Here is an 18,084-nt window from a genome sequence, read left to right as displayed (position 1 = left end):
TCTCGAGAGATACATCCCAGCATGTAGTGCAGCAAGGAAGTTCATTTCTTTTGCAGTGTGAAGCTGAATGTTTACACCATGCGATATTAGAAGCAGATTATGGATTTTGTGTTTCAGTAGTTGTTTAATTAGCGTTATGTTTAATTGGTTAGCAGTTGTTCCAACTTTGAAGTTAGAATTGATGTAAACAAGTATGTGATTGCAAAACAAAAAAAATGCTTCCCCCATTTTGTTCTCCGCAACTTTTGTTCTCCACAAATCCATGCCTTGCTGGTAATTTTTTGTTGAATAGTATTTTTTCTACTGTTTTCAAGAACAGTCAAGGAAAAGTTTCAATTACCTCAGAAACTTGTTTATCTCACATCAAAACAAATTAGATATTTGAAATCAGCTGAAAAAACAAAACAAGCCAATGAAGTTTCGTCAACATTGGTGGGAAAACAAAAAAAAAGTGTGCCCCCTTAAGGCAATCCGCCGCGGTTGCTCAGTGGCTAAGGCGTTGTGCTCGAGTTGACACATAAAGCTGCGGATGCGAGCATTTTTTGTATTTTTATAATATGCATTGCATAATTTGTTTCGTAATATGCGAAATTAACATTTTTACATATATCCTTTTTATTTTTACTAGTGCATTCGTGCATTTATTTTTGTTAGAGTTGCTGCAGCAAGGTTTATTTGTTCGTTGTGTGATGACTTTTCTGCGATAGGCGTGTATGCCGCCGACTGAAAGCCTACATAGTATTTAATCACAGTCTCGGTTGAATTGGCGAACTTCTATTTTTTGCCACCGCACTTGTGGCTCTGCATCGCACTAAGCTAAAAATGTAGCGCACAATAATCTACTTCAACGACTTCCGCAGCAAAATGTATCGCTCAAGATTTCAGCTACCGCGGTGTCCTCGAGAGGGCTCTTCGCAAGGCACGCGGTGCACGCTGTGGGCGCCTACTGAGCGTGCGTTTCAAGCCGCAGCTGCAATTGAAAATGTTCTTGTACCGTAAGCTACACTGGCCGAGGTTCAGCAGTTTCGCGTGGACCTTGAAGGTCCGTGCTGCGCAAGCGCGAGGAGCATTGAATTGGACTGGATTGGATTGGATTGGATTAAATTGGACTGTATTGGATTCGATTGGAAATCCAATCCAATTTGAGTGCGGGTGGGTAGAGAGTTGGGTCTGCACATTTGCCGCTCTGCGCATTCCAGAGGAGTGACGTCATGGCCGCGGCAGCCGCATTGACGCCGGCCAGTGCCCAGCTGTGCACCGCCGTTGCGCGTGGCTCCTGGAGAGCCGTGCTGCGTATGCGCGAGGAGCAGTGAGCGCACTGGACTGGATTAGATTTGACTGGACTGGATTGTATTAAAAATCGTTTTAGCAGCACTAAGCCTGATAATCAGCTATCCTAGACAACCAGGAGACCTAAGAATAACCTGCTGAACCGTAGCCAGCTGAACGCTGGACACGAGGGTGGCATGGGTCTCCAGGGTCGAGCTCGGCAGGGCCTGCTCCCAGTGGGTGGGTGTGGAGAAAGAGGGAGAAGGGGAGCGCGGGCAGTCACAGAGTAAAGTTGAGAGTCTCCGGCGCCGCAGAGTGGGCAGAGTGGGAAGAGGAAGAGGGAAGGGTGTGAGTGAGACAGGGAGCCTCTGCAGGTGAAGGAGTGCGTTTGGAGGAAGCGCCAGGTTCTGGCCTCCTCCTGTGTGAGGCTGGGGTGCAGGGGGGTATAGTGGCGGTAGAGGAGGCGGTAATGTTGTGCGATCTCCCAGTACGAGATGAGAATGTCCCGGGAGCTGGTAAGGCCGTGGTTGGTCTCCATTGAAGGGCCTACTCCGGTAGTCATAGCTTGAGCTTCTCGGTTGGCCGCCTCGTTGGCACCTATTCCCATATGGGCGGGGACCCACAACAAGACCATAGGGTGGGGAGGTGGTTTTCAGGGTAGAATTTGGAGGGCAATTTTTTATATCCTGGCAGCTTGGAAATTTGATTGCAGCTTGCGAGTCTGACAGGATGGTGTGTGGGCAGGGCCCTTGGGCTAGGGCGAGGGATATGGCCACCGCCTCCGCCGCTGCGGCTGATCTCGTGAGGAAAGTGAGGGAGTCCTGAAGTGTGCTATCCTCAGAGGTAGCCAGCAGCGTCTATATATAGGTAAATGGTATGATGTGAGGGGGGTGCTGCAGGTGTTGCAGGTTCGGTGCGGGGGCAACACGTCTGGCCGCATGTAATGTGGGGTGGGAGTTGAGCATTTCCTTGGCAAATGTCGACATGGTCTATGGTCTTTTGTCGACATTTGCGACGGAAGGAGTAGATACACGGCCAATTTTTTTCTCTGCTTTTCCGCACTTCGTATGATCTACCTGTCGCATCCCATTAAGCGCGACACACGGGGCCTTAATCACGCTTGGTGGTGCCACGTCGCAGACTCCACACGCGTTCCTACATTGGAGTGCTTCTGCGAACGTTCAGTTCCACTTCGCGACGACCAACATGAGCTCCGACTGCGTCCCCAATATTAAATTATGACTTCTTTGTGCCTAACCAATTTTCCGCAAGACGAACTTCGAGCGGTCAATGCGAGTCAACCATGAAACCGAAAATGAAAAAGGCCAGTAGTGGTGAGTGCGACGCTGGCGCCATCTGGCTAAGGCGGCTACAGGTGCCTACGAGCCCTCTAATGATAAAATGGCACATTAGATTGTCGAACGCACCACAAATAGTAGTTTACAGCTCCGTTTATTTGTGTCAATTTCGGTTTCAGTGATGCAAACATTGAGGCAGCCGCCATGACGGAAAGGCCCATTTGACGTCACTGTTCTAGTCTCACCGCAGCCAATGCCGGTCTAGTCACGCGTGCGCGCGCCAGAACGGCCCGATTACATGGTCGCAAGTGACGTGTCCCAAATCTATTACGTTTGCACAACGCGAAAACGCGCGTGCCAACAGCACCGCGGCCGGCTCGATACGTCACGGGAGCACTAACGTGGGCCATTTTGGTCGAAGCGCAGATGACGTCACCAGCTTGCTAGATGGCCTGGAGTTTCTCGTATGCGCACGGATTATCTAAAATGTGTTCTACGGAATGGCTACGGTTTAAACTTCCCAGAGGGTATCTCCATATACAAACTAAGCTTTTTACATAATTATCTCAGCTTTCAAATTTCGTGTTAGTACTCTTAACAAGCTATGCATGTACTGTATTTTGTACGATTATTCTAAAGACTACAATACTTTCACCCTTGGTCTTGATGCATTGCTCAAGTACCTACCTGAAGCTTGACCTGTCTTGCCAACTAGCTTGGCTGTAACGTACCGTAAATGCTAAATCAGTGGCAAGACCGTTGTCAGCAGCGTAAGGCGAAATAAACAGTTTCCATTTGGCGGCGAAGCCGATATTCCAATCAAAAGCTCTCATTTCCCCTTCATGTGGAGAGGACATTCGTTATGGCAGCTGCAGTCAGGGATTCAGGGTCGATTCCCAAATTCCCGCAGGCCACGGCGCCCAAATATTCACCCGGACGTCTCACCTACCAACTAGGAAATTGTCCTCGACTATGACGACTGCTGTTCTCAGATCACGAATGAGTGATGCGGACGTAATAATGGGGTGAAGAAAACGAGTGTGCCCCCTAAAACACAAGTAAGCCCACTCCAGTATCTCAACTTTTATATGGCATGCATCAGAGAAGCATCGCTTTCCGGCATCGACGGGAGGCGTATAGTCGTTAGCGTGGGACAAACGGTATTTTTACTCTGGCGTGACTACAGGGGCTTCACAAAACCTTCTGTTGAGCCCCCTTTACGCCCACCAAGAAAAGGAACAATACGCCGACAAGCTTCGGTCACCCGCTCCTCTAAAGTACAAAGGCGCCTGACAGTCGCTCTTGGAGTTGGGACGTAAGCCCAGGGGTTAGGCTTTTACTGACCCGCCGTGGCACTTTCAGTTATCTGCGGCCCGGACTCGCCAATATCAACATACAGATGCGGCAGGCGTGAAGACAGTTTAGGTAATAGGTACGATACCATTGCAGCATCTCATCTTTCGCGCGGGCCGTAGTAGAGTTCACTGGCAGAGGGGATAAAATGGCGAGAGATATTCTAGATAGGCAAGGGCGACAAAAAAGTGTGTTCACACAAGTGGAGTGGAGTCGCCGCCTACTGGAAAGGTGTCACGTGAAGTATGCGAAGTAGAGTGTCCAGCAGCAACGCTTGGCACGAGTTGTTGAAACCAGCCATTCATGTTAAGAGCATTCGATGCTCACCCTGCAAAGCTTTCTATGTTGCTTTAAATACGCAATAAAAACAATAAAATGTACTCCTTACTACGGTCCTCTGAGCACTGGCAAGCGAGTTGGTGGGCTCAATTGTGACAACGTTCTTTTTCAGGCAGGTATTTGTCACAGAGGCAATTTTAAGCTAACTATCAGACAGGTATTTGTTGCTGCTGTTATTGCGCGTGCGGCATGCACGCGCAATAACAGCGAAAAATACCTGTCGATGTAGCGACGAAGGACAAAGATGGCAGCCACAACTGTTCTCTCTGCAACGCAAAAAAAAACAAGGTCTTCGCAGTTTTCAAACAAGAGTTGTAACGACACCAAACCCACATAGTTCCTTACCTCTGTTGGCTAAACTACGACTTCCCCGGGCACACAGCACGTTATCGTCAAATGCAGAGAAAAAGGCGTAGGAATTTTTCCGTTTTTGATCTTTTAATGGCGAGTCCACCGCAATGGCAACATTGGCGGAAAAGGGGACCTTCACAGCTTCGCCACCTCACTAGATTTGCCCGCAGCGGCAGCCGACTGTGCGCCGCTGTCGCCCTTCTTGCTTCGTTTGGTCGAAGTAGAATCAGACCTGGGCACCGAATCTTTCTCGCTCTTGTCGGACTTTTTTGATGTGGAGCTCTGGCGACGCTTTTTAGTCTTTCGCCTAGCGTCAGACCCGCTTTCGGTGAAGCCGCTGGCCGTCTTATCTTCCGCGGATGGTCCCTTATCGCTGCGGCTACGGCCCTTCGAAGAGGTAGACCTGCGAGTCGAGACACGAGCGGTCAAGAACCACCCACGGCAGGCTCTGCTGGTGCACGGGTCAGAGTAGAACAACTAAATAAGCTACGCTCAAGAGTAACGACACTGAAGAACGGCGGCAGCCATTGTGGTGCCTGACGCCAGGGTGGCCGGCTTTATGCGCCCTTATGATGCTGACATTGACTGTCGGAATCGGTCCGGGTGCCGCTTGGAAACCACGACAGCTGTGTTTACTTTTAGAAGATTTAGGCCAAGCGCACCGGTGCGATAGGGTCAGGCTCGGTTACGCTAGCTTAGCTTATTTAGTGGTTCTAGGTTACGCTAGAGCCACTAATTAAGCGACGCTTTTTAAGTGGCTATAGGTTACTCTAGGCCGCTCGTGTTCTTTCCCAGCGGGAAGCGATACCTGCGTTTTCCAGCTTCCCGCTGGTGGAAACGGCCCAGTACAGAGCAGCATGGCATCCTTACTCTCTCTGTGGGTATTGAAAACTCACTCAACGTGTTATACAGCGGCACTGCACTTAGAAAATCACGGCCTATGGAAAAGCGTGCGCCCGGACACACAGAGGCACGAAAATGTCAGCTCCCATGGGTCTCTCCGGGGGAAACAAATGTCACGTGACGCGGTTCGACCAATGGCCTCTGTCGGCGGCATACAGCAATGACAGAAAAGAGCGCCTATATTCTGAAACCCAACCTACTGGCTCTACGTAAGAGCTACTATGTTTCTACGCAGTAACACTGTAGGTGAATGCTATGTTACCGGAAACATTACATAGCTGATTCATCGGTAACGTTCCTCAAATTAGCCTAGGCAAAGGTTTCGCCACATGAACAGTAGTTGCCTTAACAGCTCATACGCATAGCTTTGCAACAAATGCTACAAATATGGTGCGAATTACGAGGAAGCGTTATCCTCACCAAATCGCACTGCGGTATGAACATATAACAGCCAGGTGCTTTTCTAATTATTCGCTACAGTACGAGTCGATTCATCGTGAAACCTGATTATAACACATCAACCCTGAACAAAACAACAGCGTTAATTAGCATTCTCAACGATGTATTATGCAAACTGCGGGATGGATGCTGGCGCTATTGAGATATGTCTACTCAACCACTCAGTGGATTAAAATGAACAAGCGTAGACAGCGTACACGTGTGGAAACGTTTATCATGGTACTAGGAAGTAGGTAGGCTTACGTGCACATCAGGACTGTTTGTTAGCATTTGGCCACCGTTTCGCACCATCCACTATGACTCTCAGTACATAGTTGCTAAGGGCAGCTGGAAAATAATTTCATTCCTAGATGAAATGCCCATCATAATCGCGGTGCTGAGAGTAAGAACAGGGGCAGGAAAACAAAGTCGCTCTTCGGCGAATACCAGCGCTGTTTGCAATATTATCTGATTTTGTTATCAGGTTTAACGCGCCGACCTACAAAGGCGAGGACACGGAGCAAGATATCTTGCTCCGTGGGCGAGGATGCGCGCGTAGTGGAAGGCTCCTGATTAATTTGGACCTCGTGTGGATCTGTAACATGCGTCGAAATCTCGAACACACGGGCGTTTTCGCTTTTCGCCTCCATTAGAAAAGAGGCCGCCGCGGCTGCTGCTGCTCCTGTGGTCCTGAGCCCGCGTCCTTGGGCTCAGCAGTACAAGCTGGTCGCACTGGACGTGCCTTTTGGAACTCTGTGTTCGTGGCAATTAGCACGGGTCTACAAAACTCAGAAAAGCACGTGCGCGGTATCGGGCGAAAAGAAGGGCAGCAAAGCGCGGCCGTTAAAAGTGTGTTCCAACGCCACATAAATGTTCCCTCAGACGAGAATCTGCGTCAGAAACAGTCAGGGACAGTCGCGTTGGCACCCGCTGGGTACATTTAAATACCACTCGTCTCTGGCATCTTTCGCATAGTGTATTCGCAAGGGGCGTAGACGCTGGCGCCGCACGGTACGTAGGAAGAAGAAACCCTGTACGGAGAATCGGCGTGTCATGGAAAAGCCGGCGCCCGCACGCCTGCACGTTGACCGGCGGCGTTTGTCCGTAGCCAAGCTAAATGACACATTTAGTTTGGCGCGCGCTCCGGACGAGCGTACGCCCCGGCGGGGTGGTTTGTGACTGCGCCATGCGCAGTACACTACGCAAACGCCGCGACGATGCGGGGCTACGCATGCAACGGCTGGGAGCGTGTGTTCCGGGGTGCTGGCGGGGCGCTGCGGACCCGCTGGAAAGCAGCTTGCTTGCCGACATCACCTGCTCGAGTGATGTCGGCAGCAAGAGACGAGAGAGCCGGTTCTCCGACCGAAAACGCGGACCGTCGCGTGCGTTTCATTAGGCGACAGCGTTTCAGTTGAACGACCAAGGACAACCCAGATGGCTCCCGAAGCGGGTAGCGGTGCTCGTGTGCGGATCGTGGTGGTGGAATGCGCGCAGTCTATGTGCGGCTCGGCGGACTCCATTTCGGACATTCAAAAATTTTCGACTACGCCGTTGTCGCACCCTCGGGTGCAAGCCGAGAACGTTCGGCTACCCGCGTGAAACGTAACGGGCTTGTAGTTGGACTCCACAAATAAGAGGAAGTGACTAATAGGAACGCTTCGTGTATTTTGATGAGTTGCTCCACCCGAGTGACGTGTATCACAAACCGTGTATCACAAACCGCGCAGAATTAAACCGTTGTTTAATTCTGCGCGACGCATTAGCGTCTCCTGCCATGCTCAGTAGTATTGGTCGCATGGTCCCGGCATATTTCAGAGCTAAATAAAATGGGTACGGGGAGCACTACGTGTTCCTTGGAAACTTTGGCTGCGCTGTTGAGCGAGACAATCACGACGGGTATATCGCATTTTCGCCTAATACTGAATCAAGGCGAGAGGGCCTTTACAACGGATTCCATGAGGCCCTAGGGTCCTACCTGGTCACTTCATGACTCCTCTTGCCTCCGCGCTTTCTCCAGAGATAAACTGAACTGTCCGTTTGCATTGTGTGCGTGTGCGTGCGTGCGTGCGTGCGTGCGTGCGTGCGGGCATGCAAAAAGGAAGTTCCGGCGTTTTTGTAGCCGCCCATTCATATACGGACGATTTCCCGTGCAAGCCGGGTGAACTTTCCTTCCCAAGCGTTGTAGTCCCTCGCCAGGGCAAAGCGCCCGGCCGGGGAGTCGCTTGTGCCTATTTTACCGGTGCGTGCCCGGCGCCACGAAGGCACACGATGCACATGGTACCTTCCACAGCCACGGTGGACGCTGAACTCCCAACCTTTAAGCGGACGCGTGCATGCGCGTGTGCGTGCGTGCGTGTATGTGTGTGGGGGGGGGGGAGACTTTTCTCTCTCTTTCTCTCATTGTTCTTAGTGTTTAGTTTTGTCTTGTATAATTTGTGTTGAGTCTTAAGTGTTGTATATATTGTACATAAATGTCGTATATATACAAGTATCCTGCCCTTCCCTCTCTCCTCTCTTTCCCGTGTGCATGTGTTCCCCATTTCCCACACCCCCACACCAGCACGCGTTCCGGTGTGTCCACCCTTCGGTGAGACAAACTGCGCCTGCTGGTGGTTTTTCCTTTCCATCGTGGTATCAGGAAATGCATTCATTCATTATTTCTAATGTAACTTCAAGATTTTTACCATCGAAACCAGAGCTAACGCATTGCAAAACAAAACTCTCCGTTCAGATACAGTTTGCCTTGGATAGTCACGTAGGAAAGGGCAAATCGCGGCCTACGTGACCAGCTCCCGGCGCGGCGCTGCAGACCAGCGTGGAGGGCAAGGACAAATTTGGGTACTTCGTATTGGGTTCAACGGGTGGTGCCACCAGCATTAGAGTACGCTCAAATAAACGCCACTGTTCCAGCCGCGTTGCGACGAGCGTACGCGCACCAAAGCCTTGGGTCCTAGGCCCGACGTGAACTCTTAGGACTATAAGAGTAGCGTAAGGTAGGGTGACCCCCGCGCCCTGCGCGGCCGGTGGGGATCCCGCATGCCGGACGTGTGACAATAAAGTCTTCTCTCTCTCTCTCTCTCCGCTTTACGCCCAGCAACACGCGAACGCCCGAAACGCCTAACTAAATCTGTCGATTAGTAATTTGGACGCCGTGTTGACGCAATAACAAGAAGTACACCATTAGCCGAATGTGTTATGTTCAGCGGGTGGCGTGCAAAAATTTTCACGTGCTGCACAAAAAAAAAAAAAACACGGACCGAATACAGTGCGCATGGTATGCATTGTCATGGTTTAATTCTTCGTATTTGTGCAACGCTTTTAAATCATCGCGAATATGTGCCACCTCGTCCTAGCGCGACTCTGCTGTTACATTGTGCAAGCCGTGTTTCCGTCACCCTTATGTGAATACACTGGAATCTCGTTGATACGAGTCGGCATACATAGTTTTTCTTTTCGCTCCCGGCCAACGTCCCCTAGAAATAATACATTTTTTTGCGTTGATGAAGATCACATTTTTGTTGAAAATTGGATAATACGACCGCGAAAGCGGATCTCGACCGACATTTCTAGTAATCGTACGTTTATTCATCGGCATACTCGCTCAAACCGTATTCTAACAAGCCACGACCTGCATGTTGCAGAGACGCCGAGGGAGCGGAAGCGCCGGTTTTGCGGCAAAAAGATTGCTGCAATGCGTGGCTGTTTCATGCAAGTCTGACGATAAGTCAGGCGATGCACACCGACATGTAGCAAATCGTATCGTAATCAAGGAAGAAGAGAGAGAGAAGTGATTGGATGGAAGAAAGGAAAGGAAAGTGCACTGGGGATATTATTGAGCTCAGTAGGGAGCTCACCTGCATACAACCCAGTGCGGTGGGGAGGGGAAGAGGGGATAAAAGACTTGGGAGGAGGCTAGGGGTGGAATAGAAAAGGTGTGAAAGAGAAAGACAGGAAGCAGAGAAAAAGGGAGAGAAAGAGAGAATATAAAAAAAAAAAAGAGAGAGAGAGAAAAGAGGGGGGGGGGGGGGCATTACATAAGCATCAAGGAAGAAGGCGGGCAATGTTCGCGCCATCCTTCATGGACCGTGCTTCACGCGCAGTCATTTGTCTTCTTTTTGAGGTGTTTCCATGCGCGGCCGTGTTTCCAGGCTTGTGACAACGTCAAAGAAATGCAACGTGCAAGTGGAAATTGTACGCCAATTCGAATAGAACCTGAAGAGGAAGAGCGTGGAAGTGGCAAGCGAGCTCGCTTTGCCAGTGTCAACGCTTACCACTAGTGTTGGTTAACAAGAGTAACTTCTAAAGAAGCTGCAAGTTTTTGTAACTGGTGTAAAACAAACGCGACGTGCGAAGCATGAGTAAAAGGAAAACATCCTGTTTACATGGTCCAAGGAAGTTAGAGCGGCAGAAGTAAACTTCGACGGGTCAGTCCCACGCGAAATAGTTCCCAACACCGCACTCTCCTTGGGTATTCAAAACTTTCAAGCATCCGTAGGCTGCCTTCACCAATTTACGGCACTACATGGATTGCCGTACAAGCATGTGTCGGCCAAAGCGACAAATGCAGGCAGTTTCTTTTTGTACGTTTTAGAAGAACTTACTCCTGGACATTTAAAAGAAGAAAGGGAAGCACAAATTGAGCAGTTAATTTAATGTTGCTCCTTATTTTTTAACCTACTTGGACGATTTTCGGATAATACGTTTTATTTTTCGGTTCCCGTGAAGAACGTATCAACGAGATTTTGAAGTACATATCAAGTTCTACAGCGGCGATGTCCGGTGCCTTAATCGTGAAGGAACGATAACAACGTAGCTAAAATTATGTTTTCATGTTTATCCACTTAATGCAGGGGTGTGAAGGTGCAGGCATTAAACATTTCATTAGTCAGATCACACGTCGAACCATAATACATAACCCCACATAACACATAACATACATAGCATAACATAACATAACACATAACCACATAACAGAACCTGTTTTCATAATGTACCGCTGTGCCGCTGTTTATGACCGCTTGTCTGCTTCGCGCATAGTGCGCAGTGCGTATGAGTTTTCAGCTAATATGAGCTCATATCAGCTGTTTTCACGTACGACACCGCAAGGGCAGTTGGTGATTTGGGGACACCTATCACCTCACATTTCATGGGCAACCGTCTGCGCTTTATGCGCGTCCATACAACCTGCTATTAATGTTTTACGTAAGAGCTTTGCGAACATCTTCCTTGCCTTTCCTGTTTTTCTGAAGCGTGTTTCAGAGAGCCATTGCTAGCAATGCAGAAAACGCTATAGGCGATAGCAAGAAAGCAGCTAAAGCTGGTTGGCAGGTTAAAATTGCGCATAGAAGTTGCAAGCGCTTAATTATCTCCAATAAGGAGCCACAAAATAGTTTCGGCTGGTTTGGTGCGATCTGCCAGTGTGCGATAAAAATTTTATTCACAGATATTACGCCTGCTTCATGCGATGTTTACATGTTAATGAAGAAACAGCAAGAATCCTTAGCTTAAAGAGACGCTGCAACACGTTCCTTTTTTTTGTGAAATCCTAAATGATTGCAGTATGTAGTCACCCGACACAACCAGTACGTAAACTAGGGGGTCGCAAAGTACCTCAGCCAGAAATTACTGCTCTATGCCCATCAGATAACTTGCAATCGCACTAAGACTCTTTCCCGGTCTTGACGTTCTTCGATGGCTTGAATTACTTTACTACGGTCATGTAGCGGATGTTGCCCGGTTTTCCTTCAGTTGCACCAATGAACGCTTTTCTACGGCAACTTAAAAAGGACACAAAAGAAAAAATTCCCCGCATTTCCCCGAGGGGAAGAATGTGAAAGTGCGAATGCACGAGTTGAATTTGCGCGGTTCGGTAATGTTCGCGAAAGAGAGATCACACACACACACACAACTACAAAGAAAGAAAGATGCATTTATTCACAGACACCTATTTGTGTTGTACTTGATTGCTAGAGCGGATCTCAGCTTTGAAATTTCGTGTCAGTACTCCTTTAAGCAGGTGCATTACCCATTCTCACGCCCGATTCTTGGCCAATCCCCTACGTGGGTATGTGTCATGTCAGCGGCCAGGCAGCGCGCGCCCATCTCCCCCCGTTGCCAAGGAAGACGAGGAGATTCCTGGCCAATCCCCCACGTGGGTATGTGCCATGTCAGCGGCCAGGATGCGCGCGCCCATCTCCACGTGCGCGGACATCGCCGGTGGACGCAGGTTCAGGGTCGCTTAATAAGAAGTGCACTCGCACTTAAAACAGAAACGGAAGTCGTATCTGGTGCCACGAGCAAATCACGCAGTGCCGCTCCGTGCTGGCGATAACCATAGCTTTCGCAGTGGTTCCAGACGCAAAGCAAAGAGTTAAAGCGCTTATCGAAAGTATTGCAGGGTCCCTTTAATGAATATGAACACATAGGGCCTGGAACGCATAAAATATTTCCTGCTTTACATATACACCCTCCATAAAAAGAACCGAGTGGAAACTATGTCTGAAACAATTTTCTCCACGTTTTTTTTCTTTGTGAGCAGCATCCGGCACTCTACTAATAGTGTGTCTTACATGATGATGATGATGAATAAACTTTATTGGAGACCAGGTGTTGATGTTAGGGCACCCGCCCGGTGGGAGGCTTCCTTAGTCCGGGATGTCTTACAAAAAAAAAACGATTTAGTAAGGAGGAGAATTTAAACACGTTTACATGGATGGGGCAGTAGCTTATCGAATTTGATTTGGCGCATTACCATACCACAATAGCATCGCGTGTAAGCAGTACAATCCGCTTGGACGACGCGTGGCGTGGTATGCGCTAAACCAGGGTAGATCGAGAACGCAAATGCGACTTCCCGAACGCATGCAGCGGCAGTCGCGTCGCATTTTCGGAAGTGAATAATTGTGGGAAGGCATCCTCAGAAGAAAAAAAAAAAGGCGTCCGCCTCCAGTACTCCCGCAGCTGTGCGCGTGACATTATTTAGCCAGGAGACGTATTATTTCTAGCTTTAAATTGGCGTCTCTAGCGCGAGCTGTTATACTCCCCCCTTGAGGCACGGATGCACGTAAACTGCTTTTTTTTTATTTTTCTGAGAGCCTCGCGCAAGCCTTGGACGACGTCGGGCGCTCCCAACACCCTCTGGACCGCTCCTCGTGAGAGGAGAGAGAGAGAGAGAGAGAGAGAGAGAGAGAGAGAGAGAGAGAGAGAGAGAGAGAGAGACGACGACGGCTGCATGGATGGATGGATGGATGGATGGATGGATGGATGGATGGATGGATGGGGCTGTTCCCTTTGTAGCGGCCGGCTTCTAGTGTGGCTTTCACACTCACACACACTCTCGCCTAGAAAAAAAACGCTAATATATACGCAAAAAGAGCACACCACACACACCAAATAACACAGGAATGAGCGTGGTTCTTGCTGCTCTAACAGATTGACCGTACTTCGACCAGTCACTCAACGCTTTGGCCGGTTGTATAGAGAGATGCGCCATCACATCTCTAGAAGCCGCTTTGACACGTCCACTGCCACCTCAGTGTCTACCAGCACCACGACAGTGTCGCCATCTCGCTGGCCCCCAACAAACCACTGTCCCTCGCCCGTGGCCTCCGCGATTTGCTGCCGGCGGCGCGCCGTTCGCCGGTAGCCGATCGCGGAGGCCACGCCTCGCCCCTAGGAGTGCCCGCACGCAGCACCGCCTCGTCCTCGTCCGCCCCTTCCGCTGTGTCGCGCGTTGTGGCATCTAGAGCCCGCCGACTTCCTCGCCTGAATCCCATTGCCTCCTCCAGGTACGCATTCGCGGGAGGTGGACTGAGCACGGCACACCGGAGCAGAACGTGCTCGGATGTCTCTTCCGCGCGTCCACACGCGGCACAGATGGTCGTTTCCCCGGTAGAGAATTTCCTCCGCCAAAGACGAGTTCTAAGTGCCCCGAGCTGAGCCTCCGAGAACAGGCCACTGCACGAGATTTGTCATAGAAGAATTACTTGCGAATGGTCGTCTTCTCCTTGGTGTACAGCCACAAGGTTGTCTTCTTCACAGCCGCCTCTATCCAATCAGTTACTTCCCTTTGGCGGATATGACCTGTCAGAGCTTTGCGGGAGGGTGTGGGTGGTCACGCATGAGGCACGGCGACGCTAGGCCATGTTTTGCCCCAGATGCCCCACCCGCTTCCTCCAACGGGTTCGGCGCTCGACGTACACTAGGTACTCCAACACCAAGCGTAGCAGGTTGTTCTCCGAGAGACAGTACGCCTGTTGCTCGTAGGCCAGTTTTGCCGTTGCCTCCCTGGCGCCGAACGAGGACCACCCTAGTTCTCCCTGGATACCCTCAATCGCGACCCCTTGATGTGCTCCCAACGCAATCTTTCCCGCATCTCGCTGTCGCCGCTCCAATGCCTCCGTGGCCCCTGCCGACACACACATCAACGCGTTGGCGATGTAAGGCCCGGTACCACCACCATTTTCCAGAGGGCGCGGAGTACTTCGAAGCGGTTAAAGGACCACAGTGCCTGGTAAGTCATCATTCCCCTGCCACGCACGGCCTTCATCCTCAAGGTCTTCTCATAGCCTTCCAGGTAGTTAGGCCAGGCCATAAGGGTGACGCCCAGATATTTAGCCTCGTTCTGGGTGGGGATGGGGCTGCCTTGGATCGTTATTTCTTTCTCCGGCGTATGTGACCCCCAGGGGACAATCGCGCATTTCCGCTGCTTGAACAATAGAGCCAACTATGTGGCCTCCTCCCGACAGATGTTCAGTAGTACTTGAAGGCCATCCGCAGTGCCCGCCAGTAAGACTACGTCGTCGGCGTAAATAACGCCTGGAATGCTTCGCTCCACCAGCCCTCCATCCCTGCGGTATGACACGTTGAAATCTACCCCGGCATTCTTCAATTGCCTCTCTATGTCCGTGATGTACAACATGAAGACGGTGGGAGAGAGCGTGCAACCTTGGCGGAGTCCTCTTGTGCCGGGTATGACGTGTTAGGAATGAGCCCGCCGCTGGGCTTTGTTTCAACACTCGTTGGCTGTGCGGCGAAGCCTCCACTACGTGTGCCTTTCAAGCAGGCCCCACTGTCGGTGACTCACGCTTGCATCCGACAATTCAAACGTGTCGCCACACGTCTGGATCGGTGGCGCCTCGTCATCGGCGTGATCAAGCTTTAGTGGCGTGCCGACGCAACACGCTGAGACTTGCCCAAGGACACGCAAGCCCCGCGTCCGCTGCGGAGACCTCCTCTCTCCCCTCTCTCGGACTCATCGTACGCCGGTACTACCGACTAAAGAGTGTCGTGTATGTCTGTGCCGTTAGCCTCGGGTGCACAATCTAGAGGGAACGCTTGTTTCGACCGTTGGCGCTTTGGGTATAAATAAGACCCCCCAAGCGCTGTAGTTCATTCCTGTTTGAGCAGAGAATCAATGACGTCACTCTGCTCAAGTCCTGAACTGTAACCTCACCCGTCAGGGCATTGGTCATTGGCTTCGGCTCATCTCTCGCTATGAAGTAAACAAGTTACGCTTTGCCTACGGCTTCTGGACTTCCTCACGGTTGCAGCATTGGATGGCCGCTCTCTTCAAACCACGCTACCACACGTATGTCGGAGGCGACAGAGCTAGGCACGGGTCGGCCTTCCCGTACGCAACAACGGGCTGTCAGCGGTAGGATGACAACGTCGCGACACATGGGAGGTTTTCCCCTCCCAGTCCAGTGCCACTTCGAGATTTCCCAACAGGGCTTCAATAAGGCTTGCGTCGGTTTTCGCCAGACCGAGGTTCCGTAGTCGTTGTCCTAGAATCGGCCTGTCTAAGCTGTCGTACGCCTTCGATAGTTCCAGAAATGCCGCCAGCAAGGGTCCCCCTTCTTGTAGCGCCATCGAGACATTGTGTCAACACAAACAGGTTGTCCTCTATCCTTCGGTCCCTCCTAAAACCATTTTGGAGACACCCTAATATGCCCTCCGTTTCTGCCCAAAGTTGGAGTCGGCGTCCTAGGGTCTGCGTGGTCACCCTGTATAGCACCGGCGGGCTGTTAGGCGGGACGGGTGGCCAGCAGCCGCACCTGCTCAGCGACCTTGGCTGCTCTGTCCGTCAGGATTCGTTTCATCGTGAGGTCAGAGCAACCCAGCGCCGCCACTCCTCGCCCCGGAGTGGTGATTGGGGTTAAGGGGTCGTCGGGGCACGCCCGCATGTGGGGCTGTACGGTGGCCTTCGTGCCGCATGATGTGCAGATGGGGATTCTGTTTGTAGGTGTCTCCAGAGCCGTTGTTCCGTGTTGCTGACGGAAGGGTGGGGTTAAGGGTATCAGAGGCGAGAGAGGCGGTAATGCGTGATGGTCTCGCGGTAGCCCATGAGGCTGTGGCGAGCTGACCTGGCTCCGTGGGAAGCATTGGGGCTGGGGTATGCCTGGGAGGTGAGCGGTCGGGCCGTTGCGTGAGCCGCCTCATTGGAGAGTTTTAGCAGTCCGTATGTTCCGCCGTGTACGTATAGTTACTGTGTTGACCGTGACTCGTCTGAGCACATTTGAATTTGTCGCGGTAGGGGGATTAGTTCCGCAGGCCAGCCTTCGCCATGCCCCTGCATTCGCCAAGGTGGGGTGCTCGTACTCGCCCTTCCCTTTCGCCCTTCCGCGCGCATGCGCAGTCAGTTCCCGGTAATCACGGTAACTACGTACACGACGGAACAAATGGACTGCTAAAACTCTCAATTGCCTTCAAGCCCAGTGTGGGCAAGTGTCCAGATCAGTTCTACTTGGGCGGGGGTTGGATTTTGAATGAGCGTGCATGGGGTGAGATGGCACCAGCAGCAGAATTTCGAACGGCCGTTCTCGAATCGGATATGAGGTGTGCGGTAAACTGCGACAGTAAGACCTGGGGTTTTCTGATGACGCTGGACACATTACGGCGCCACCTACAGCTCCGCTGTTATAAACCCATGGAGATTCGTCCACGGTGCCACAAGCAGCAGAATTTGAAGTCGAACAGCCGCGCTACCCAACATTCTCGCGTCGACGAACTGCGCAATATACGCCCAAATGCAAACTGCCGCCCAAAACGCCTGCTTCATTTATGCCCGCTACATATGTATATTTCCAGCTTCGTTTGTGGGCTGAAATGTTCGTCTTTGGTTCTAATGTGGCACCTGATATCTCTTAAGGACAGTGGTCTTGAAATGTGGCGTTGCCGTGCCTGGCGACGTTAAAAAAATGGCTGCAATCGACGCTGTGAAGGTGGTTAGAAAGCAAAGCTTTAAACCACACCTCCAACAATTGCCCATGCTATGTCTCTTGACGTCACACACATGGCTCAACAAAGAGTGAAAAAAGAAATTCTGCCAGCCCTTACTTGAAATTGCCGGGGGCGGCGTCCCGAACGCAGCCGCGCGGTCAGGGCTAGAGCGGCGGACGCTGCCGCCGTAGCCCTGCCGTGCGTCGGCATAAAGAAAACGGAGAAGAGCGTCTTTCCAAGGATGAGACAGCGGAACCTATAGCCATCCTGATGTGCTAGCTCGCGGCTACACCACAGCGCGATAGAAGCAGAGACACCGAAACAATCCCGCATGTGAGCTTAGTGATTCCAATTTATACAGATTCAAACTGAATAGTTTCGTAAGTTTGAGAATTGCGAGGAAGCTGAAGGAACTTTTATAATCGCTATTTATGAGAGAAAGAGGGCACCGACCAAGTAACGAAAAAGAAAAACTAGCAGACGTTTTGGCTCCCGCACGGGAGCCTTGTTCACAATGACCTTAACAAGGTCATTGTGGACAAGGCTCCCGTGCGGGAGCCGAAACGTCTGCTAGTTTTTCAAGGTCATTGTGAACAAGGCTCCCCTGCGGGAGCCGAAACGTCTGCTAGTTTTTCTTTTTCGTTACTTGGTCGGTGCCCTCTTTCTCTCTCAAATGTACCCTCCCGACCAGACGGTTGTCCGTCAAACCCTTGACTTCAATCGCTATTTATCAGGACCGGTTGCCCCTTCCGCCTTTTGTAGTACCTCTTAAAACAACCGAACTGATATTAACCAATTTAGGAAACAAAGTGCCATTCGTGGCAAGCAATGGATTTCTCTAGCGTTTTTCCAGCGGCAAAATGTGTGTGTGTTCTCTACATTTTGTTTTCACGCCCTGGAAACCAATCCTTAA

The 18,084-nt window shown here is 51.0% G+C and overlaps 1 protein-coding gene across 1 annotated transcript in view; it reads right to left on the bottom strand.

Moving 5' to 3' along the window:
- Positions 1–4,738: 4,738 nt before the first annotated feature.
- The window catches only part of LOC144145586 (high-affinity choline transporter 1-like), an 81,544-nt gene continuing 68,198 nt past the window's right edge, over positions 4,739–18,084 (bottom strand). Inside the window, exon 9 of the mRNA XM_077677236.1 lies at positions 4,739–5,013. Within this exon, the coding sequence (XP_077533362.1) occupies positions 4,746–5,013 (268 nt within the window). The 3' untranslated portion in view covers positions 4,739–4,745. The remainder of the gene's footprint in view (positions 5,014–18,084) is intronic.

This window comes from Haemaphysalis longicornis, unplaced genomic scaffold, assembly GCF_048455015.1.
Source record: "Haemaphysalis longicornis isolate Haplotype H1 unplaced genomic scaffold, Haemaphysalis longicornis Haplotype H1 scaffold_7, whole genome shotgun sequence".
NCBI lineage: Eukaryota > Metazoa > Arthropoda > Arachnida > Ixodida > Ixodidae > Haemaphysalis > Haemaphysalis longicornis.
This window is presented reverse-complemented; position numbering and strand designations above follow the sequence as displayed.